We start from the raw sequence: 22,804 nt of genomic DNA, 5'->3' as shown, positions 1-22,804 counted from the left end.
AGCATCAAATAGGCCTACATCGTCCACACTCGCGACGAATTTTCTTGTAAAGATGAACAGTGCCAAGTAGTTATACTTGGACGGGCACCATTCTTCAAGAAAATGTCAATATAAACTGCAGTCAGTTTCGAGTTCTAAATTTACGATTTTACCTCGCTCTCGAAACAAGGCTCTCCCCATTTCTGTCCGGACTCCGGACCGAGGTCTGGAGTCTTCAGGACTGCAATGCAGAACGGGAAAACCGATGCAAACTGCATGATTTGCGTTGTGTTGAAAGTTCAAACTTCCGGGAGTACGTTCAAGGTTGTGCGACGTGAAGCTACTACTGACAAGGGTCGGTTTTAATGTCTTCCTTTCGCTATCTCCATCTATGATATGATTGACTCAGGTGAATGAACGATATGAATGGAGAGGTCACTCTTAGTCCTTCCTCAGCCCTGACTTTGTGACGAAAATCGGCCACTCGACAAGAAAAGTCTCTCGTTTCAGAAACAAATGGAGCTCAAAACTCCGAGGTGAAGAGCTGATGGTAAAAGTCGATTGCCCCCAAACAAAAAGGAGCGTCTTATTAATACTAAAAGATGCCCTACCATTGCTTAAATAATAAAAGATGGGCATAAATAGTTTCAATAACTCGAGAAATTGAAACAATAGCGTAAAACATTAGCATGGCCTTTTACGCAAGGATGACACACACAACCATGGTCCAAAATTTTTGGCTTGTAGAATGCCATTGAGCTAAAAGATATTTGAAAGGATTGTCCTTTAGGGAAGGCAAGCTTGTTGCTTTGAAATGTGATTTACTCATAACTCGATGGGTTCAAGGGAGGCTAGCATGTTGTTTAGTTGTAAACCTTATCTATCCCCTTTGTAGGAAAGCGTTTGAAGAGTCTATCATCTCCTTTGGGACTGCCAAGTAACTCAAAGTGTTTTGGATCCAAGTTGAAGCTGCTATATAGAGGACTAGGTTGATGTGTTAGTTTTGTTCTTGGTGCAAAGTAGAAAGCTACTCTCAAAGGTGACTCAGCCGGTTTCCCCTCTACCCTAGTCTCTTTGCCCTACCTTGGAGCTATTGAGGTAGTAGTGGTATGGGGAGTTCATAACCATAAATGGCATTGAGAGGTAGATGTTAGGGAATCAGTGATTATGTTTGGTTTAGTTTCAATCATGTAGAATCTCTCTCGGCTTACTAGTAAGAAGGATGGTTTAAAGGTCTAAAAAAAGACTAAGTATCCAACTACGTTAGGGTTAATCACACTAGCCCCAAGGCTTTAAACAACCAATTGATAAACCTCACCAAAGCCCACCTGAAAGAGCCCCTCAATACTAGTTAGTCAATTGTCCTCGCCCCCCCCCAAAAAAAAAGAAAGGATGGTCTAATTAGTGTGTGTCTTCGAGATATAGCGTTTTCTCTTTCTAGCTTGTAATCTGCTACTTTGAAGCATAGGCCATGGCAGTATGCCCCTCTATTGTTGGCCAAACTTTGCATTAAGGTCTTTAAATTTTGGGAATTGATCTCTCCTCTAATATATAAAGCAGGCTTGCTTTATTTTATTTATCTACCTGAGTATTGAGATGCCATAGAATAGATAAAATCGGCTTGTTTTATTTTGTTATCTAGCTGAATGTTGAGAGGCCATAGCGAATGAAGCAACATCTATATCTTAGGTCATGTTTATATGCTAGGACTAGTTGCTTATTTGCATGAAGATAGAAACTTATTGTAGCTAATAGGCCAATGGAGGCGTGGGAAAAAGCATGTAGATTAAAAAGTAGTCGTACCTCCCAAAAAAAGGCAATAGTCATATTTTTGCGATAATTTTTTATCCCTAACTTAGACTTTAGTAGCTCTCTTTTCTATTGAGAAGTTGAGATTGAGCTCTATGACTTTCTAGATAGTGAGGGCCCAAATTCGTAAGAACTTCAAATAAAACAAGCAACTAGCTTTCCTTGTGAAAGGCTTAGGAAATTTGATGTTTTGAGCAGTGGAGGCAGGTTGTGAAGCAGGCCATAGGCTGTTATAAATCTGATGCTATTCCACCAATAGCACTGGGTTTGGTTTGATGGTGTAACGACATAATTGAAAGTGAGCAAACTTTAAGTATGAGCCCTAATCACTTGCAGCCAAATCAAGGTAAGGGATGATGGAAAACCCAAATATCATCACGTGTAGGGACACGTGGCTAGGGAAAGTCTTGAAGGAGAGTCCATATAAAGCAATATAAAGCCAATCAAGTTATGGTTGATAGCTATTGATATCATGGAATCTGAAGAAAACTATGGTGCGAACGGTGGAAATTACAATCTAAGCTAATCAAGAATTTCAAGAATGTCGAATTCGGTATTGTGGGAATGCTCTCTTGGAGAGGGGGATAGATGTGATGGGTAGGGGACACATGGCTAGGATGAGTCTTAAAGAAGAGTATGCAAAGCCATGTAGAGTTGCTCAAGTTATAGTAATAGCCATTGATTTAACAAGCTGAGAGATGAATAAAGAAGCTATGAGGTCTTGAGTTGGGGATACATTTTTCGTATCCCATCTTAGCTTTTGTAGAAATCGTGGCAGAGCCTTTGAGTAGTGAATTGATTACCCTGAGTGTAGTAAACTAATGAAACAATCCCACTGACCTTGATCTGGATGGACGAACGTTGTTCCACCCAATCAAAATTTGCATTAGAGGTTCTATGCTTTCACATGTATCCACCTGCTATAAACAAATGAGCTGGCGGGTGAGTCATGCTTGAATAGGAAACAAAAGTGGAGTAGCCTCAATGTGCCACCCAAGAGAGTATTCAATAGAATTAGACCGATCATTAGTCGCAAATGGGATATGAACTTAGGCCCTTAGGTCCCAGTCTAACGCCTTACGAAGTCGACCGACTTTGTGGTATTTATGTTATTCATTAACTCGAGAAAGGGAGCAGAGGTGTAGTTGTGGCTCAAGCATTAGGGTGCCTCTTGAGTAGAGCCCTACGTAGAGTGTGGGGTAATGTGCCCCATGGTGGGGCTTTAAAAAAAACTATGAGCTTGTGAATCGGTGGGCCAGACGAACGACTATTTTGACTCCATAGATTGGTGGACATAACATACGAGGTGAAGCCCGTGTCCAACAACAATTGGGAACCCCCCCTTATTGCTCTTTAAACCCTCTCCCAAAGAGTGCTAGTAAAAGTTTGACTATGACCTCTTGGGAGGAATCATTCATGGATTGAAACGTTGAATGAGAGTAGATTTTGCGAAAAAGCTCATAAGGGAAGGATCCTTAGTAAGGATTATTGCGTTAGTAAGAAATATACATATATTATTGGGATGGGCTGAAGGTGGCCGGCAACCAAAGACTTTTGCTTTCTTGGGGAGCACATGTCATGTGTACAGTGACACACTTCCTTGCTAAGATTCCTCGAACCCAAACTCCCTTAAACTATTGCACTTTGAAATTGTATCCTTTGCCTCGATCTTAGATTATTTTAAATGTCTACTCCCTTTCAGGTCGTCTATTTGCCCCTCTCCTTTGTTGGTCAGAATACGCCTACGGCATTCCGATATTGTTGTTTTTCTCCCCCGTCATTTGTTCAGTTCTCTACTTAAGAAGTGCATGGTACTTATTATGTCCTCCTCAGATGCTCTTGTGCTCTGCTAGATTTGGTCCAAATTGCAATCTTTAGCCTTCATTGCATCGTCGGTCTCTTGAGCCCTCTTCCAAGTTCCAACGCGCCACTTCAAATCACTTGACAGTCCTAGACAAAAGCTATAGATCGAAAGATGAAAAGAAAATGCACTAAATTTTCTGGGGATGCTACACCGGAGCAGGCAAAGTCCATGATGTGTCGGTGGGCGTCGAAATCGAGGGGAGGAAAAGGCACGCTTAAAAGTGCCAATTTGCTAAATAGAGCGGCTCAAATGAACAGCAGCAGCAAGGGAGGAGGTGGAGAAGGGTCGCTCTCGTGGCCGCACGAAGCATTTGGGTGCCCAACAGTCATGAATGGGTGAAGCTGTCCCTGGTACGATTGTCCCCCATCTGCCAAACCGGCCACCGATGTCGCCACTGCTCTAAGGAATCCCACCCAAACTTGGCGGTAACGGGAAGCGCAAAACGCCTCCACATTTAGCTAGCGGAGATTGGCACCTCAAAAGCCACAGACTAGTATGTGATAGATTCGCCACCACTTATTTATATCCTGCATTCGTCCAGCTTGCAAAGTTGCATCCCCTGCCTTTGGAGTAGCCGGCCCATGTGCGGTCTGTGTGCGTGCCTCTTCTCTTTCTTCCCTATCGAGAGATGAGAAGTGATCAGAGTACACCTCCTCCATTCCTCCAAAATTTCAAAGCTCAGCTTTCACTCAGAAGTGATCAGAACAGTTGCCATACACCTCCTCCATTTCTCCAAAGTTGCAAAGCTCAGCTTTCACTCACCAGCAGCTTTCTTTTCGATTGTGTTCCAACTCCTGCTCTATCCAGATATCTGATGCAGTGATCGGAACAGTTGCCTTGCCTGCTACACTTTCCTCCAAAGTTTCAAAGCTCAGCTTTCTTCTCGATCGATCGGTCTCCAACTGAGGCTGCTAATGATCCCTGCTGCTACAGCAAAATCATGGCCTGCTTGCAATTGTTGTATCTCCACCAGTTTGGGTCCCTCCCCATCTTCTGAGCACAGCAGCTCCCTCCTCCTTCCACATTCCAATCAGCCCACACGGCCGACGCCTCCACTTGCATAAGCGTACGCTTTCCGACAAAGGAGTCGATCCAGATCCAGTTCCTCCCTTGCCCTTCAAATCCAATATGCCGACTCTGCAACCGCCAACCCCACCACCCAGCACGCCAAGGATCTAAACACCGCACACTCTACCTCATTTGTTCTTTGTTTTTCCGCTTCCTCCGCCCCTCCAGCCAGTTACAAGAGTCCTCCCCCAAACGCTGCGCAGTTAAAGCTCCCTGCGAAAGCGATCCTTCCTTGCTCCCTAGCCACCTTGTATGCCCGTGCGGTAACCCATCACCCTGGTTGTCATGAAGCCGACTCCCTCTTCTCTGTAGTTTTCCTTTCTTAAGGGGAGCCATGGCCAAGTCTCTCGATGTAGAGTCCACGAATGCTCTTGAGAAGCAGCTTCAGCGCAGCCCCTTGCGAGAGCTCCGGGACAAACCGGGTGAAATGGAGGCGCAAAAGAAAAGGCCCTCACTGGAACTCAATGGACGAAAGAGCAGTGACGAAGCTATGGATTGGGATGAGAAGAAAAAAGAAGAAGTGGCTTCCGTGAGCTTGTTTAGGCTCTTTTCGTTTGCGGACACTGCTGACTGCCTTCTACTGATTCTTGGAACGCTCGGGGCCCTCGCTCACGGTGCTGCTCTTCCCATCTTCTTCCTGTACTTTGGAAATCTTGTGAACGGATTCGGGGCTTATCAGAACAATCCCGGCAAAATGGTAACCGTGGTAGCGCAAGTAAGCACTTCCTTCTTACTAACCGATCGCATCTCAAGTCGAGCTAGACCGTTTCGAGCTTTGCTGGATCGTTCGCTTACTGCCAATTTGCAAATCCGGTGATGTTACCTCGTTGTAAAAGCCTCATTGTTTTGCAAGCAGTACTCTCTCTACTTCGTGTACGTGGGAGTCGTGGTCTTCATTTCATCATGGGCAGGTACTCTCCAACGTCGATTCCTGCCGACCCACATGTCGAATTTAGCCAAACGATCCTAATTTTCTGCAAAGCACTATGAAAATGTTTATCACCTCAGTGTGTTTCTCGCAGAGGTCGCATGCTGGATGCATTCCGGAGAACGACAAGCGATTAAGATGCGAATTCGATATTTACAGGCTATTCTAAAGCAGGACGTAGGATACTTTGATACAGAAGCAGAGACCGGAATGCTTGTGGACAGCGTGTCTAGCGATACGCTTCTTGTCCAAGATGCCATCAGCGAGAAGGTAAGGCATTTTTCAAGGGTTCAATCGTCCATCCTACTAGTATCTACTCGCCAAACATTACTTGCAGCACTGTTCATGCGATTGCAATGCACAGCATAGATGAAATTGTCCACCTTACAAGCTGATACTGAACTGGATTGCAGATGGGCAATTTCCTCCACCACATGGCGACGTTCCTAGGAGGTTTTGCAGTAGGCTTCTCTTGTGTGTGGAGATTATGCCTCGTAACTTTAGCGGTCGTTCCTGTCATTGCTTTCGCTGGAGGACTTTACGCGTACACGCTCACGCGTTTGACATCCAAGAGCCAGAAAGCATACGGGGAGGCAGGATCCATTGCAGAACAGGTATTCTATTGTTGTCTACGACGTGAAATCCCGGATCGACGAGTTTGCACATGTCTGTCGCGTTTAGGAGGAATGTTACGTGTCGGCGCAAACGTAAAAGCACCCTCGTGTCTATACGTTCGTCGAAGTATGATGATCATGTGATCACAGTTCCTTGATGTGCAAGCAGGCAATCGCCCAGGTTCGAACCGTGTATACTTTTCTTGGTGAAAACAAAGCCATCGCCTCCTACTCTAAGGCTCTGGAAGCGACATTGGAACTTGGCTACAAAGGTGGATTAGCCAAGGGATTGGGCATGGGAGTGAGCTACGCCTTGCTTTTCTGTTCGTGGGCGCTCATTCTTTGGTACGCTGGTGTACTCGTTCGACGCGGGGAGACGAATGGAGGCAAATCAATCACAGCAATCTTCTCTGTAATTATCGGTGGCATGTACGTTTCAATTCACTCATAAAGTTTGCAATTTCTATGGTTAACAGTTGCAGGTTGCATAGAACGATACGGCAAGTCTGTGCTTGAAGTTTCTGCCTTTCCGGTGTGACAGGTCTCTTGGGCAGGCGTGTTCAAATATCACTGCATTTGGGAGAGGAAAAGCTGCAGGTTATAAGATCCTGGAGATGGTCAGCAAGGAACCGAAGATGGATAGACATGCTGATGACGGGAAAAGGCTGTCCGAGGTAACAGGCAACATCGAGCTTCGCAATGTGGTGTTCTGCTATCCGTCACGACCAGGTGCCATAATCTTGAAGGACTTCTCCTTAAAGATCCCTTCAGGCAAGACGGTCGCCATTGTCGGGACCAGTGGGTCAGGCAAGAGCACAGTTGTAGCACTCATCGAGCGCTTCTACGACCCCATCTCCGGTATGTTATGTGATTTCCTTAAAGCTATGGTAAGGCTACGGCTTCCCTTTCTTCCTTTGCATTCTACGTGAGATGAGCAAAGGCCACCATGCACCATGCATAAAATTTGCAGAGTGAAGACCAGATTACATTGAACTAGTGGCTGGATATTGTAAATCAGGTGAGGTTCTGCTTGATGGGGTGGACATCAGAGGCTTGCAGTTGAAATGGTTACGTGACCAGATAGGGTTGGTAAACCAGGAACCTGCACTGTTCGCCACCACCATTGTAGAGAACATTTTGTATGGGAAGGAGGGAGCAACCTTCCAGGATGTAGAAGAAGCCTCAAAAGCTGCCAATGCCCATGCGTTCATCAGCCAGCTCCCTGGTGGCTACCAAACACAGGTAAGAGATTGGGTTCAAACGTTGCCAGTTCTTTCTTTAAAAGCTCTTGAATTTATCAATACTTTTAGCATACAAAAAACTGTATATGGCTGTCCAGGTTAGCAGTACGCGTTGAATCTATCTCATAATATTTCTTTATTCACATGACATCTGGTAGATCAGTCTCTTTATTGCTGATGAGTTCTCTGCAAAAATAAGACAACCATCTCAATTCTAATGAAGGGCCTTATGTATCAATAAAATAAGGAATACTCATAGCAGTAAGTGACGATATTTCAATACAAGAAACCATTACTGTAGTCAAAACAGAAGCTGTGTGGACTATCAGACTCTTGAGCTCTATATGGACTATCGATTTAGTGTCATCTTCCCTTAATACATTCTATCAGACTCTTGAGCTCTACATTGGACTATTGAATTTAGTATCAGGCGCTTAAAATTAGTGCATGCAATGTGAACTCGGGTTTAGATAAACAAGCAGAGATTATCTCCACGGGCCCTGCCCACACAGCCTTACGTTGCCAGTTGCTTCTTTCTCCAAAACTGCCTTCTAAGGAGCTAGGTGACTGTTTTCACCACTTGAATACGATCAGACCTTTATCAGCATTAACGCTGATTTGGAGTTGTCTAAGGGTGAGCTAGATGATTGAAATCTCTTAATGCTGATTTGGAGTTGTCTAAGGGTGAGCTAGATGATTGAAATCTCTTACTTTGGCTTTTTTTCTTGAAGTGCTTTGTGGTAAACCAGGTTATTAATTCCTCTCAAATCAAAGCCATGTTGAATCCACAGACTTCTCCATTTAAATGTCACGAGGCAAGATCGCGTGCAAAAAGTATGAATGTTATCTGAGAACTCATCTGATGCCGGTTGACATTCGCTAATAAGATCATAATTTTATAGAATTTGACGATGATTATGAAATGAATAAAAAGGCTCTGAATCTCTGGAGGCCCAAACAACTGCGAATGACAGTAAAGATGTGGAAAACACCAAGAAAGGGACAAGATGGGTTCAATGGAGCTTCCATCACTTGAATCTATAAACTCAAGGGGAGCCCTGAATTGCAAAACTTCTGATGAAGTCAACCCTCAAGCTTCCTGAAGCATGTTTTTATCACAACACCAACATATAGCATCCAAACAACTCCCCCTAGCTCTTTCTTTTGGCAGAGCAAAAGAATACCATTGCTCACGGCCCCTTCCCAACTCCGAGACATTCCATGAGCCTTAACACAGTTGAAGGCAGACATCAGGTTCAAAGGACGTGATGATTCAAAGGATCAATGGATAGGTCGATGGATAAGAAGTATATGGGTAAGATGATTATACTTAACCTTCATAAGGTAAACTACATGGAAAAGCTCCACAAATTTTCACATTGATTTGAATATTTTCACTTCCATCGCTGGAAGTCATAAATTGTCGGCTCTAGCATTTTGGCTTTCTTGACGATTTTGAACTGAAATTTGGCTTGAAGTTGGAAGGCATCTGCCAAATGGCTTGAGAAGATGGTTTCATAAGTGGTATCTTGACAAATGTCAATAATGCAAAGTCTTGGTAGGGTGGCTCCGTTGCTTCATCCCTTCCAGAAATCCCGAGGTTTTACATGGATCATTTCTACGGGAGATAGAATCAAGATCGTGATCCGAGAGACATTTCAATTAACTCTTCAAACTGATGTTATGGGAGAGCATTTTATCTACTGTTTTCTGGAAACTGTGAGAGTTGTCCTTCTGGCGATAAAGGGCTGTAGCTTTCTTATGTTGTATCATCATATCATCGAGGTCCATGACTTAATCCAGACCATTTACGTACAAGAACAAGTCCTTGCCGCCCCCTGCTGTGCAAATGTCATGCCAAAATTTAGCTGCATCGTAGTCTTCTTAATCTACGCAGCTATGAAAGCAGTTCTTTGTAGATTGACTGGTTGACCAATAAATTGATACCACCATTGCCATTGGCCTGAGAAATGCTTCATGCATTGGGCAATTGAGAGGAGTTCTTCTGGAAATAATTTATAAAGGAGCTATAGCTTTCTTTCTCCTTTCTTTTCATGTATCAATATATCATTGGGGTCAGACATAGACCATTTACTAGGAGAAAAAGTCCTTGCACCCGGCCCTTCCCTGCTGTTCAAATTTCATGCCAAATGTTAGCTGCATTGTAGGCAAGGCTGTAGCAATAGCATGGAGATGCCAGCCCAAGATTAGATAAAGTGGGAAGAATTTTGCATTTTGGGAATGAAACTTTAATCTTGTTCTTGCTATATAGCAAGCATACAAACTCCAAATTTGTCGGAGTTTGCAGATTTTAGACTCTACTGTTTGAGATCTTTCCAATGATATGTCACATGAGGGGGTTTTGACAAAATCCTATAAAGGCTCACTAGACTCCATTGTTTCTTATGGGAATTGGAATTTTCCCATTTTATGAAATATTGACCCAGGGGTGGTATGCTTGAAAGTGGGGTAATGTGGAGCTTGGAAGACATACCTTTAACATGCAGTGCAAAATGGATAAAAGGATTCTGCAGCTTAATGTCGAGTTAATGTCATGATGTCAAACATCTATGCTCGAGGATGAGAAGGTCATGATGTCGAACATCTATGCTCAAGGATGAGAAGATTGAGGCGGGTTCTTGGTGGCCGATAAAAGACATCCCCAAAGTGAAGATTTTTCCCTCAGGATGAGCAAGATTATGACACCGATTTGCATTGCATGTCAGGGGACACATCCATTGATGCGAAGAGAGATGAGTCACGTGGGTACAAGGAGAAGCTGGCTACTGTGTGTGCCCAGTAAGTGCACGTGTGTCAAGAATCTCCTGGCTTGTAATGACTCTCATGTTGTAACTGCACTCTAATCCAATCTATACAGCAGCAAACTAGAGCTGCATAACAGCCGCAACATACTAGAGATGCGAACAGCTGTCAGGAATGGATTCAGTAAACTGCTGTCAATGAATGGAAGTGTGCTTGTAGGGGCTATTTGTGATAGTAATGCATCTACAATAGTCAGTCCTATTTGAAAGGCTCTGCTAGAATGATAGAAAGAAGGATGATTCAATGTCAATCAAGATGAAAGCAAGTCGACAGCTACCTTTATAAGATGGAGTATATGCTGCAAAATTCCAAAACAAGAGATGCCCATACCTGGAAGCATGAATGCAAGAGACGGGAGATATCCTGATCATGAGAGCACATAGCAGTGATCACAAGAATGAGGGCAAGAACTAGCACTGCAGCTTAGATGATTCTCCTAAGGACTACAATCTGTTGCTAAGCCTTATCTATGAGGGCCTCCCCGCGTCATTGGGGAGGCTGCCGATTCAGCAGGCATGGAGTGAGCCTGATCTCCGTCCCTGCATGTCTGCTGCAGGAGGCTGCTGGATAATAAATCCTTCCTGATGTAAGTTTTGCAGACTCCTTCAATGAGTGGCATGGAGGATGGAAGGATCTTAGCCAATCAGAGTCTTTCGCCTGCAAACAGCCTTGCTGGGCGAGCAGTCCAATGCTAGAAAAAACTGATCTCTAGCAGTGCTATCAGCCATGGGGACATGGATTTTCGCTGCTAGTGGGGCTGGCATAGCCCTGCAGCTAGCATGCATGGGGAAGCTCCTCTATTATGCAAAGGGGTACCAGTCTGGTGGTCTTTCCAACTCGTTGGCCCAATCTTAAGCTATTTTCTCGTTGCCTTCTACACTCGTGTACTAGCTATAAGTTTGGGGACACGTCAATTAAAGGAGTAGAGTCTTGAGGGCACGTCATTTTAGAAGATGGACTGCTATTCTCATAAAATCATTTTCAGCGTAGAACGTGTTGGTCTTTGCATTTTCTAGTTGGGTCAGAGATGGGTTATCCCTCTTCCTTCATTCTCGTGTCATATGAGCCACAGCAATTTATCCTTTCAAGCGCTCATCGACTATTCTTCTAAAGTAATGGTGGAAATGCCCACATTATTATCTGCTGTCAACCTCCCAGGAAGTATCTCATCAACGTGCCTTGAAAAGCTTATCTACAGCTGTGCCTAGGATCTGTGACTAGTAAGTCTCTAGGCTTACTAGTCGTCGCATTCTTGTATTATACAGACGTACCTAGCCAAATTGGGGACTAATCTTACTTTTGATTGCAGGTTGGAGAGCGAGGAGTTCAGCTGTCTGGAGGCCAGAAACAAAGGGTCGCAATAGCGAGGGCAATGCTGAAGAATCCCAGAATTCTCTTACTGGACGAAGCAACGAGTGCTTTAGATGCTGCGTCAGAAAGCGTGGTTCAAGAGGCACTAGATCGGTTGATGGTAGGGCGAACAACAGTGGTAGTGGCGCATAGGCTATCAACGATTCGCAACGTTGACACGATCGCGGTTGTGCAAGACGGGCTGATCGTGGAAATGGGCAATCACGAGGAGTTGATGGCGAAAGGGAACGCGGGCGCGTACTGCACTTTGGTGAGGCTTCAAGAGATGGCAATGGCTAGCGATGGGACGATACTGAGCAGGGATTCGAGGTGAGATGACAGACAAACTTAGTGTTGAGAAGGAATCAAATTGTCACGGCAAATTTCTTATAATGTGGTTTCTTAGTGTGTGCAGGGTAGGAAACTTGGGCAGGCTGAGCTCCTCCAAATCAGGGAGGAGATCGCCAAGCTTGCGCTCCAACAGTGGAAGGCGCTTGAGCCATCAATTAAGCAGCGGCTCAGAGAGCAGGTTTGAGTTTGATTTACAAAAGCTGAGCACCGGAGACGACACAATGTATAGCGTGCCCCGCGGAACGTACTGGAGGTTGGCGAGAATGAATGTGCCGGAATGGCCATATGCAGTGGTAGGCACAGCGGGGTCTGTGCTAGCGGGGTTCTTGAATCCAATTTTCGCCGTAATACTGAGCGAGATGCTGAGGGTGTACTACGACACCGATTGGGGGAGGATGACGAGGGAGATTCAGAAATACTCGCTGGTGTACGTAGGTTCAGGAATCGCGTCGCTGGGGATCTATTACGTGCAATACTACTACTTCGGCATAATGGGAGAGAATTTGACTAATCGAGTGCGGAAGATGATGTTCGGAGGTGAGAGAATGAATTGCCGTTTGATTCATCATCGTTTTGTTTGGTTTTGGGATTCGTTTGCATCGATCGGAGCTTCGGAAGAACGATAGATCACCTAAACTTGTTGATTTTTGCAGTTGGATTCATCATCGTTTTCAGTCCGATTTGTTTACATCGATCGGAAGTTCTTGAAATTATTAGTTTTGCCGTTTGTTGTTTCGGCTTTTTCATTCGGATTTGTTTGCATCGATGATCGATCGTCTAAAAATATTGTTTTAGTTTTACCGTTTGATTTATCATCGTTTTCATTCGAGGGGAAGAACGATCGATCATCAAAAAATTGTTAGTTTTGCGTTTGGATTTGTTTGCATCGATCGGAAGGACGATCGATCGTTAGTTTTTGCCGTTCGATTCATCATCTTTTTCCGTGGGACTTGTTTGCATTCATCTAAAAATTTGCTAGTTTTGATTTAGCAATTCTGAGGAATGAAGTCGGGTGGTTCGATCGGGAGGAGAACACCGGCACACGATTGGCATCGCGCTTGTCAACCGATGCAACCAACGTCCGAGCTGCCATCGGCGACCGGATTTCTCTCATCGTCCAGAACACAACGGTCTTCCTGACGGCGTGCATCGTGGCGTTTGTAGTTCAATGGCGGATGGCTCTGGTGGTTTTAGGAACATTTCCGTTGCTGGTCAGCGCCGCTGTTGCGGAGGTAAACAATCTCTCCTTTTTGGACAGCAACGCAAAGACTTCCGTCGCTCATTCTTCCGTCAGTTCCCCATCTTCCGTCACTCATTCTTCGATTTTTGTCCTTGAACAGCAACTTTGCATGAAGGGATTCTCCGGCGACGTCGCTGCCGCACACGAGCGCGCCACCATGGTCTCTGGCGAAGCTCTCGGGAACATCCGGACTGTTGCAGCTTTCAACGCCGAGGAGAAAGTAGTCGAGCTCTTCGCTCACGAACTTGCCGTGCCCGAACGGCGGAGCCTCTTGCGCGGGAACATCGCCGGATTCTTCTACGGATTGTCACAGATGGCCATGTTCTCCAGCTACGGCCTCGTTCTCTGGTATGGCTCCATGCTAGTCAAGGACGGTGTCACCGGTTTCGGCCCCGTTCTCAAGGTCTTCATGGTCCTCATGATCACTGCCTTCGCTGTGGCCGAGACCCTCAGCCTCACCCCCGACCTCGTCAAAGGCGGCAATGCCCTCTTTTCCGTCTTCTCCATCCTCGATCGCCGCTCCCTCATCGATCCTGACGAGCCCAACACCGAAAAGCTCAGCGCCGTGAAAGGTGACATCGAGTTCCGTCACGTCGAGTTCGCGTACCCTGCTCGCCCGGAAGTGTCCATCTTCAAGGACCTGTCCTTCAAGGTGCGTGCCGGGCATAGCCTGGCGCTGGTCGGGGCGAGCGGGTCGGGCAAGAGCTCGGTGATCTCGCTGATCGAGAGGTTCTACGACCCGCAAGCGGGGAGGGTGATGATCGACGGGAAGGACATTCGGAAGCTGAATCTGCGGTCGCTGAGGCAGCACATAGGGCTGGTGCAGCAGGAGCCGGCACTGTTCGCGACGACGGTGTATGAGAACATACTCTACGGGAGGGAAGCGGCGAACAACGCAGAGGTGGAGGAAGCAGCAAAGGCAGCGAATGCGCACAGCTTCATAAGCGGGCTACCGGAGGGGTATGCGACGAAGGTGGGGGAGAGGGGGGTGCAGCTATCGGGGGGGCAGAAGCAGAGGATCGCCATAGCCAGGGCAGTGCTGAAGGATCCGGCGATTCTACTGTTGGACGAAGCGACGAGTGCATTGGATGCGGAGTCGGAGAAGGTGGTACAAGAGGCGTTGGACAGGCTGATGAAGAGGAGGACGACGGTGGTGGTGGCGCACAGGCTCTCAACAATTCGGAATGCGTCGTTGATTGCGGTGATTCAAGAGGGCAAGATAATCGAGCAAGGGCCGCATCACGAGCTGATCAAGAACGCCGATGGCTCGTATGCACGTTTAGTCCACATTCAACAGGCTCGATTTTCCTCCTCCAACATTGCACCAGCTCCTTCCTCTTCCTGAATACCTCAGCCTCCCCCCCCCCTGTACATACATTCTCCTCTCCCACATTTTTCACTTCTTCCTTTCCATTTACGCAAAATTTTCTTCCAGGGCTCCCCTTTTTTCTGCCCCACATATATATTCAACCACATTTTGCCGCCTGCTTCTTCTTCTTCTTCAATCCTCCTCCTCTCCGCCTGCCTCGTTTACATGGAAAGATGCCCTACCTCGACATGTGCCAAATGCATAGCTACATGTCCATGTCACCTACCTTTTTTTTTCCCCCAAAATATAATCTATCCATCTATCTTCTTCTTCTTCTTCTTCTGCCTATTAAGCAAAGATAACAGCTTCAAGGAGAGGAGTGTCCTGTCCTCTAGAGGCTTTTGCACAATATAATTTCATGGTTTCTTACACTTCTACAGAATGCCCCACCTACATTTCCATTGTGGTGTAATGTGTACTATCACAACCGTCTAAGGGTGTGTGCGACAACTGAGAGAGGGGGAGAGGGTAAAAGGAGTGAGTAGTGTGTGTGAAAATCGCTAATTCTGCAAGATTTTGACAGCGAAATAGGGAAGGAGAAGGCGGTACTGAGCTTTTGAGAGCTGAACTGGTAATCCAAGACAACCACAGCTATTCGCTCTGATCGAAATCCATCATGAGCTCCTCCTCTCGCTTCAAGTGACTTCTAATTGCTTGCTTTCACAGATTGTTGTATTTTGCTCTTGCATTTCTCTATTCCTCCTCCCTATCATGCTGCGATTCTCCCCCCTTGGTCAGATTACCATTTCAGCTCTCAAAAGTTCACAACCGCCTTCTCTTTCCCTATTTCGTTTTCGCACGCACCATAGACGGTTGTCACAATACACACTACACCACAATGCATCACAAGACTTAAACACAGAAGTAGAGAGGAGAAGAGCCAAGTGTCCTGTAGAGGCTTTTGCACAATATAATTTCATGGTTTCTTTGGCTGATTACACATCTAAGGAATGCCCCACCCACATTTCCATTGCTGGCAAATTCGCCTATGGTTGGGCGGACAAGTCATGCCTTACATGGAAAGAAGTTGTGCGTTCAAGTCCAACCAATCCATGAATTAAGCAAGCACATTTAATTTTAGCATTGAACAAGTCCTCAACAAGTCCCTCACTCAAGTGCTTGGGTGGGGAGTCTTGCCCACCCAGACTAGGGCAGGCGGCGAAAATTGTACAACCACTCCAAGTGCTCCATGAGGCGATAGCCCATCAATGTTTTTGCTATTGAATATGGACTAGAATCTTAATTTTGCCATGATTTTTCCAATGCTTTCATGAGCCTCCACAAGCCACTAGTCACATTATGGACACTAGAATTGAGAACAAGGCAACATATCCTCACAACTTGCAAGAGAACAAGCCATGTGTCCCGTGACATGTCTTCTACATTTTATTTGTTTAGCAAATCACAAAATATCTAATTGTTAGAAATGAATCCCTACAAAGGGTATCCCACACTGGAAGACTTATAGAGCATCCCCAACACTTAAACGTAGTAGTATTTCACTACATCTGAATCAAAACTAATTTGCTTGTGTGTACTTCACAAACACAAGTATGTGTGCAAGCCAGTAAATAGACAGTGCTGCAAGAAAGATATAGAATCCACAATGGTAGATTTTCGTCCAAAACCAGACACAATACAAAAGAGATCTAGAGTCCCATCAAACCATGGTCCTTTGATCTTGCCAAAATTTCTCCTACGATCTACTTGAGACCTCTAGATCCTTGAGCCTATGTGCTCCTCCTTAGCTTATGTACACTCTTTGTTGTTAATTGATCGCCCCACCTTACTGCTCGAGTAGTCAACTTAGGTGGGGATCTTCTCCAAGCTTAGTCTGAGCTTAGTCTGCAGCCTCCAACACTCCTCCCCCGTGGATGTAGGCCCATAAGAGGCTGGTTTGCTGCTGCTTCCTACTCCAAGTGATACCTTGTATGGCTCAAATGGCCTCTTTATATGGGGGCAAAGCCCCCTCCAAATAGCCTCTTTATAGAGGGGAAAGGGCCAACCCAAGCAACTTCCCCACCCAGCTTTTGTTGCTCCCCAAAATCCTCCTAGTGGGTGCACGGCAGGCTGTCCTCTGTCCTACTCTAAACCAATCCATCTCTTACACTATCGTGTTCTAGCATGCCCTTACCCTTGCACTCCCTACCCTTGTACTCCCTCCTCCTCTTTCTTCATCTCCTCCTCCCTTCTCCTCCTTCCTCTATCCTCTCTCCTCCCTCTTCCCTCTTCCTCCACCCTCCTCCTCCCCCCCCCCTTCTCCTCCTCCACCCTCCTCCCTATTCCTCCTCCTTCCTTGTCCCTCCTCCTCAACCCTTACCCCTCGAATCCGTGAGGGAGACTAGCTCAGATTTACTCCTCAACCTTGGACTCCTCCTAAACCTTGCAACCCCCTCTGAACACTGGAACTCCTAGATAGCTCTCTCAACCCTTACCCCTCAAATTCGTGAAGGAGTCTAGCTCTCCACTCCTTAACCCTGGACTCCTCCTAAACCTTGCAGCCCTCTCTGAAGCCTGGAACTCCTAGATAGCTCTCTCAACCCTGTCCCCTTTTCGAACCCTGAAATCCCCTTCTAAACCCTTAAAATCCCATGGGGGCGAGAGCCTCCATCCACCGTTGTGATCAAAACCTCTTTCATCCACACGCACATGAGATCTGCTTTCCATGCTTTAGCCTACACCTCTCACCGGAATATGGCCCGAGGACCTATGCTACACTTGTGAAAACCTATGCTACAACGAGCAATGACACGATTGTAGGTGACCAACATCTTCAGAACCTACACATGGGAGAAACAGTGACAACATTTTGGCACCGCTTCCAATGTCTGAAATGAAAGTGGAGCATGTGTGAAAAAGCATCCCCTTCGAAAAACCATTCAAGACACATCCCTCAAGGCAAAGGAGTGAAAAAATGCTTCCAAATGGCACAAACGGATGATGTTGCCTTACATAATCACATTAATACACTAAACACCCAAAATTAATCCTTAAACCCCCCACATCGTATAAAAGCAACACCAATCCTCCCTTACTACTTTCCCGACACTTTTCCAAGCCACTTCCATCTCCAAATTCCGGTAAGCTCCCATATTTTCCGTCTACCTCTATTTTTTGTCCTCCAAATTTCGTCCACCATTTCCACCACCACCACTACTTTTTTCATCAACCCCCCCCTCCACCACCACTTTCCGTCAGGCCCCCTCCATCTACAGCTCCATCTCCACCTCCCATTTTTCCGTCCATCTCCCATCTCTCTCACTCAAGGTAATCATCCTCTCCCTCTCCACCTCCACTCAACCATCTCTCTATCTCTCTCTACTCCCACCCCCATCCCCCTCCACTCCACCATCTCTCTACCTCTCTCTATACCCCCATCTCCTTACACTTTATATCCCATTTTCCCCTCCACCTTCCCCCTCTACCTGTCCCCTCCTCTCCACCTTCCCCCTTTACCTATCCCCTCCTCTCCCTCCACCTCCACCCCTTACCCTCCCTCCCCCCCAAACCCCCGCCCCCCCCCCTCCCTCCCTCCACCTCTACCCTCCCTCCCCCTCCACCTCCCCTCCCCTCTCCTCCACCTCCAATCCGTCCCCCCCCCCGCCCCCCTCTCCTCCACCTTCACCACCTCCACCCCCCCCTTCCCCCCCCCCCCCGCCCCCTCCACCTCCACCTCCACCACCAACCCCATCCCCCTCCACCACCACCTCTTTCTCCCTCCACCTCCACCTCCCCTTCGACCCTCCCCTCTGCTCTGCACTACCCTCACCAACCCCTCTCTCCTCACCCTCCTCCCACCTCTACACCCCTCTCTGCCCCTTCTCCAACCGAAGGCCACCCCCCCCCCCTCCCCCTTTTGTGTTTCCAAAAAAAAAGAAAGAAAGGAAAAAGAGTCTTTGCACTAACCTAACCCTCCATTAACCCTTATTAGTCTAGGTTAGGTTAGATTTAACACTATAGTTTAGTTAGCATAAAAAATTCTCCTCTCTCCATGTCTTGGCCGAGGGGCCTGGTCCAGGAAGTGGTTCCTAGTCCCGTGTCCTGAATAGCATGGGGGGCTAGTTGGGACCACGGCCTGGAACTAGGTTTCCTTGGCCCTCCACATGCCACCGATAATTACAGAGAAGATGAGTGGGCATCAAATGTATCTTTCTCAAAGAGCAATTTGATTCAAGGGGGCACCTTACTAGGAATAAAAATTGAAAAAGATAGCAGTACAATGATGATTTACACAAAGTCAAGAATGAGCAACAGATCGTTTCTTCTTTCTAAGAAAGATGCAATGCACTTTGTGATGCCGCCACCAAAAGCATCTAGATTTCTTGAATTGGTTCCTGCATTGGAGATCCTCCAACATGTGTGGGAGGAATTTCCCATTGAGGAAGCAAGAAAAATGCAGTCAAAGATTATCCTTGAATACATTCAGGGTGTCATTGAACAAGGTTTAACTTCATTGGAGGGACCTAAGGTGCAAGAATCCACACATGAGAAAGGAAGTGATGAGACACGCCATGTAGACGTGGTTCATGGTAATACAAATGAGAGAGGAACTAGAGTGGATGAGACAGAACACATTGTAGCAATGTATGAGGGTCTTGTACACGTGGATGCTTACAAGGGATCTACATCTAAGACAGGAATTGAATTGGTGGAGACAAGACATGCACATGCATCTCAGACAGAAATTGAATTGAGTGAGACACGACATGCATCAGATAAGATAGGACATGCACACACATCTCTTGTTCATGGTATTACTCACTTAGATGGTGTAACTCATGAAGTTGATAGAATAACAGAACAAGTGAAGCCCTTAAGTATACCTGAAGTTGAGGCAATAGAAGAAGAAGTAGGGCGATCTAAAGCGGTTCACATAGAGTCCCTAAAAAATAAACCTCGACGTCAAATGCAAAAGGCAAGTACTTCACGAGCTACAGTTCCAAGTCCTATAACTCGAAAAAGAGGTCGTTCATATACAAAGAAAGGGCAAAGAAGAGAAGAGGAAGAACACGAAGAGGATGTGGAGGGCCTTGAAATGGAGTCAGATCTAGAAGCAGAAATGTTATCAATGAAGAACCTAAATCTTCGCTTGAATGAGGCTATGACAGATGAGGATCTAGGATATATATGGGGCCAGAAGACTCAAGTTATACATGCTTCAACGGTGGTCAAAGCAAGTGTCTTCACCAACAGCAGGACCTTAGATACAATCTATGCTGAAAAGATTTTTCAGGCTTTGATTGATGGAAAAAAACCAGTTGTTTCTAATTTGGTACTTCGTCCAAGAACATTTTGGCCAGTCATGGGAGATTATAGTCAATCCATCAATTTCTCTCAGCCTATAGATTTTGAGATGCAATTCACTAAGTTCCTCGGAAAACAAGTTCCCTCACTTCAAGAAGGACAGAGTTCAGTGAATGATCCAGAATGACATATAAAGGATGCCAAGAGAAATTTCTTAGCTCATTGTACATTTGAGGCAATAGATGGTCAGCACTATGCCTATGCTTGTAATGAGCGCTCTAGAGATGCATACAAGAAAGGAGAAATTACTTATCAAACCTTCGCAAGTGTGCCTCAATTTCACTACTATTCTGCATGCATTTGTATCTTCAAGAACGAGAAAAAATATTTGATTGAGTCGGAAAGACTTAATCATGACATTTATGCACTACGAAAAATCACCTCTACTTCAGAGATGTTGCTCAAAGCTAGGACCATATGGAGAACTTTTCATTCTCCTTTGACCACTCTCAAAAGAACTGCAACTAAAGTGGAAGAGAATAATCTTGTTGACTTCTACACATGCTTGAGTGCCATTGTACCAAGGGGAAAGCAGGAAAGAGCAGAGGTGTTTACAAGCTTTAAGACAGTAAGGGATAGGTATCAAGACTACAGAAGCATACTTTTCCGTACTGATGAAGTTTTTCATCAGATCAAAGACATGTGTCTTGCATGTGAGAAAGGAGATGTCACATATGAGGCTCCATCATTGATTAAAGAGAAGGCAAAGAAGATTGAGAAAAAAGAGATGACAGCTCGAATGTGGAGGCCTTTAAGAAACTTACCAAACAAATACGCAAGTCTTGCTGCAGAGAAATTAATGTCCAAAGAATGGTTTTTTGGCAAAAAGGATAAAGATCATTGCATGGAAGATTGCATCATCCAACAGGTCAAGCGTGATGCAGTAAAGAGTGCAATTGAATATTTATTGGCAGAAAAAAATATTCCAATTAGCTAATGTAAAATTGATCATAGCATTGTGAGGCAGATGGCATCAACTTTACCATTAGCTAAACAAAAGGCTTGGGCGCATAAATGGGTGAAGGTAGAAGATGATGGATTTGAAATTACTCCTTCTATGACAAGTGACATTTCAAAAAATGTGTATGCATATGCACAAAAAGTCATCAATAAGTACACTCTCAGAAAGTAGTAGTAAATTTATTTATAAGTACTTGTGTAAGTGATGCTAGCTACTGCACTAGTGTGTGTAAAATACCAGCATCCATCAATAGAGCATGATGTTGCGGATGATCATGGTGCAGATAGATGCTAACCTACAGAACATCCACTAGAGTTTTTTAAACCTAGTGAAACACATTTCGGAACAAACTATATAATGTTAGACTATTTGCTGAAGCTATAGGGAGTTGTAATGGAGTCATTATTTAGTGTAGAAGCTAGCGACTGGGGATAGCTGAGTCAACCACACAAAACGCTCACACTGAATTCACAAAGATGAAGCAAATGGCTCACACTGCTAGCTTTTGGAAGAAAATAGCTGATGCGGCTAATGCAATGAGGCTGGTATGGTTTGCCATTTGGAAATTAGATGTGAAAGGTCCAAGTCTGGGCAATGCTTACATGGCATGGTGGACTGTCGAGCGAGAACTCACTTATGATTGAAACGTACATGCCCCGCTTTTCTTCACGGAGATCTCCATGATGAGATCTATATGAGTCAGCCAGAGGGATATGCTGTTAAAGGGAAAGAGCAGCTTGTGTGTAAGCTCAAGAGGAGCTTGTATGGACTCAAGCAGGCGCCAAGAGAATGGTACAAGAAGTTTGATGCCTTCATGCAGTCCCAAGGGTATCATAGGTGTGAGACCGATCATTGCTTGTACACCAAACGGGCAAAGGATGGCAGTTTGATGCTACTCATTCTATATGTGGATGACATGCTTATTGCCAGTAAATCTCAGCATGAGATTAGTGCTTTGAAGAAACAACTGCATAAGTCTTTTGACATGAAAGACTTGGTTGATGCAAATCATATTCTTGGCATGCGGATTACTTGTGATAGGTCCAAGGGACTTTTGTTTCTGTCACAGAAGGAGTACATTGACAAAGTACTGCAGCGCTTTAAAATGGAGGGGGGGAAGTCTATTAGTACCCCGTTGCCTCCACATTTAAAACTCAGCCGTAAGGACAACCCCATATCAGATGATGATAAGCATGTAGTATGCATACCCGCTACGGCACACTAGTAATGCCCAAGTCTCCCGTAGTATAGCTGGACCACTATGCGGAAAAAGAGAAGGAGCTTATGTGGAAATAGAGAATGAGAGAAGCATAAGCTTCTCTCATTCTCTATTTTTGCATAAGCTCACGCATAAGCATGAGCTTATGCGGAAACTTAAGCATAAGCTCATGCTCATGCATGAGCATAAGCTTATGCTTCTCTCATTCTCTATTTTTGCATAAGCTCACGCATAAGCATGAGCTTATGCGGAAACTTAAGCATAAGCTCTTGCTCATGCATGAGCATAAGCATGAGCTTATGCTTATGCTTATGCATAAGCATAAGCTCATGCTTATGCTCATGCGGAAAAGGAGAAGGAGCTTATGTGGAAAAAGAGAAGGAGCTTATGCAGAATTCTCTCATTCTCTTTTTCCACATAAGCTCCTTCTCCTTTTCCGCATGAGCATAAGCATATGATAACATATGATCTGGAAGTGCAAATAGCTTTCAACCAGTGGGAGTAGGAGAGGGAAAGGGACCTGACTCATACTGTGTCTCCGGACCAAGTGGAGACCTAAAGGAGCATGAGTGTGCTGACTCGTCTACATCTCCCGAGTCAGCACAACATGAGCCGCCCATCCTACTCTTCCTTTCCTTGCGAGAGGCATGCGCAAATGATGATCCCGCAGTCGAAGGGGCGCGA

The 22,804-nt window shown here is 45.5% G+C and overlaps 1 protein-coding gene across 2 annotated transcripts; it reads left to right on the top strand.

The window, feature by feature from the left end:
* Positions 1-4,138: 4,138 nt before the first annotated feature.
* LOC147902152 (ABC transporter B family member 19-like) lies at positions 4,139-14,909 on the top strand. 2 transcript variants are annotated; one of them, XM_087374704.1, is made up of 11 exons: positions 4,139-5,435; positions 5,577-5,631; positions 5,743-5,918; positions 6,062-6,262; positions 6,432-6,691; positions 6,804-7,120; positions 7,281-7,504; positions 11,636-12,006; positions 12,092-12,564; positions 13,018-13,259; positions 13,368-14,909. In XM_087374704.1, exons 1-11 carry the CDS (start codon positions 5,055-5,057, stop codon positions 14,610-14,612), a joined length of 3,945 nt encoding a protein of 1,314 aa, XP_087230830.1. In that variant the 5' UTR covers positions 4,139-5,054; the 3' UTR covers positions 14,613-14,909. The 2 variants fall into 2 exon arrangements, with proteins under 2 accessions (XP_087230830.1, XP_087230829.1); XM_087374703.1 differs by having other exon boundaries at positions 12,083-12,564.
* Positions 14,910-22,804: the final 7,895 nt, after the last annotated feature.

The sequence above is a fragment of the Dipteris shenzhenensis genome, chromosome 5 (assembly GCF_047967505.1).
Source record: "Dipteris shenzhenensis isolate YYH24624 ecotype China chromosome 5, Dip_SZ_1.0, whole genome shotgun sequence".
Lineage (NCBI taxonomy): Eukaryota > Viridiplantae > Streptophyta > Polypodiopsida > Gleicheniales > Dipteridaceae > Dipteris > Dipteris shenzhenensis.
This window is presented reverse-complemented; position numbering and strand designations above follow the sequence as displayed.

Excerpts from the sequence above, each read along its gene's own strand:
- LOC147902152 (XM_087374703.1), top strand. The coding sequence starts at position 5,055 with ATGGCCAAGTCTCTCGATGTAGAGTCCACGAATGCTCTTGAGAAGCAG. Across the intron at positions 5,632-5,742 it reads CTTCATTTCATCATGGGCAG|AGGTCGCATGCTGGATGCAT; the intron begins GTACTCTCCAAC and ends TGTTTCTCGCAG. Across the intron at positions 12,007-12,082 it reads ATACTGAGCAGGGATTCGAG|TGTGTGCAGGGTAGGAAACT; the intron begins GTGAGATGACAG and ends GTGGTTTCTTAG.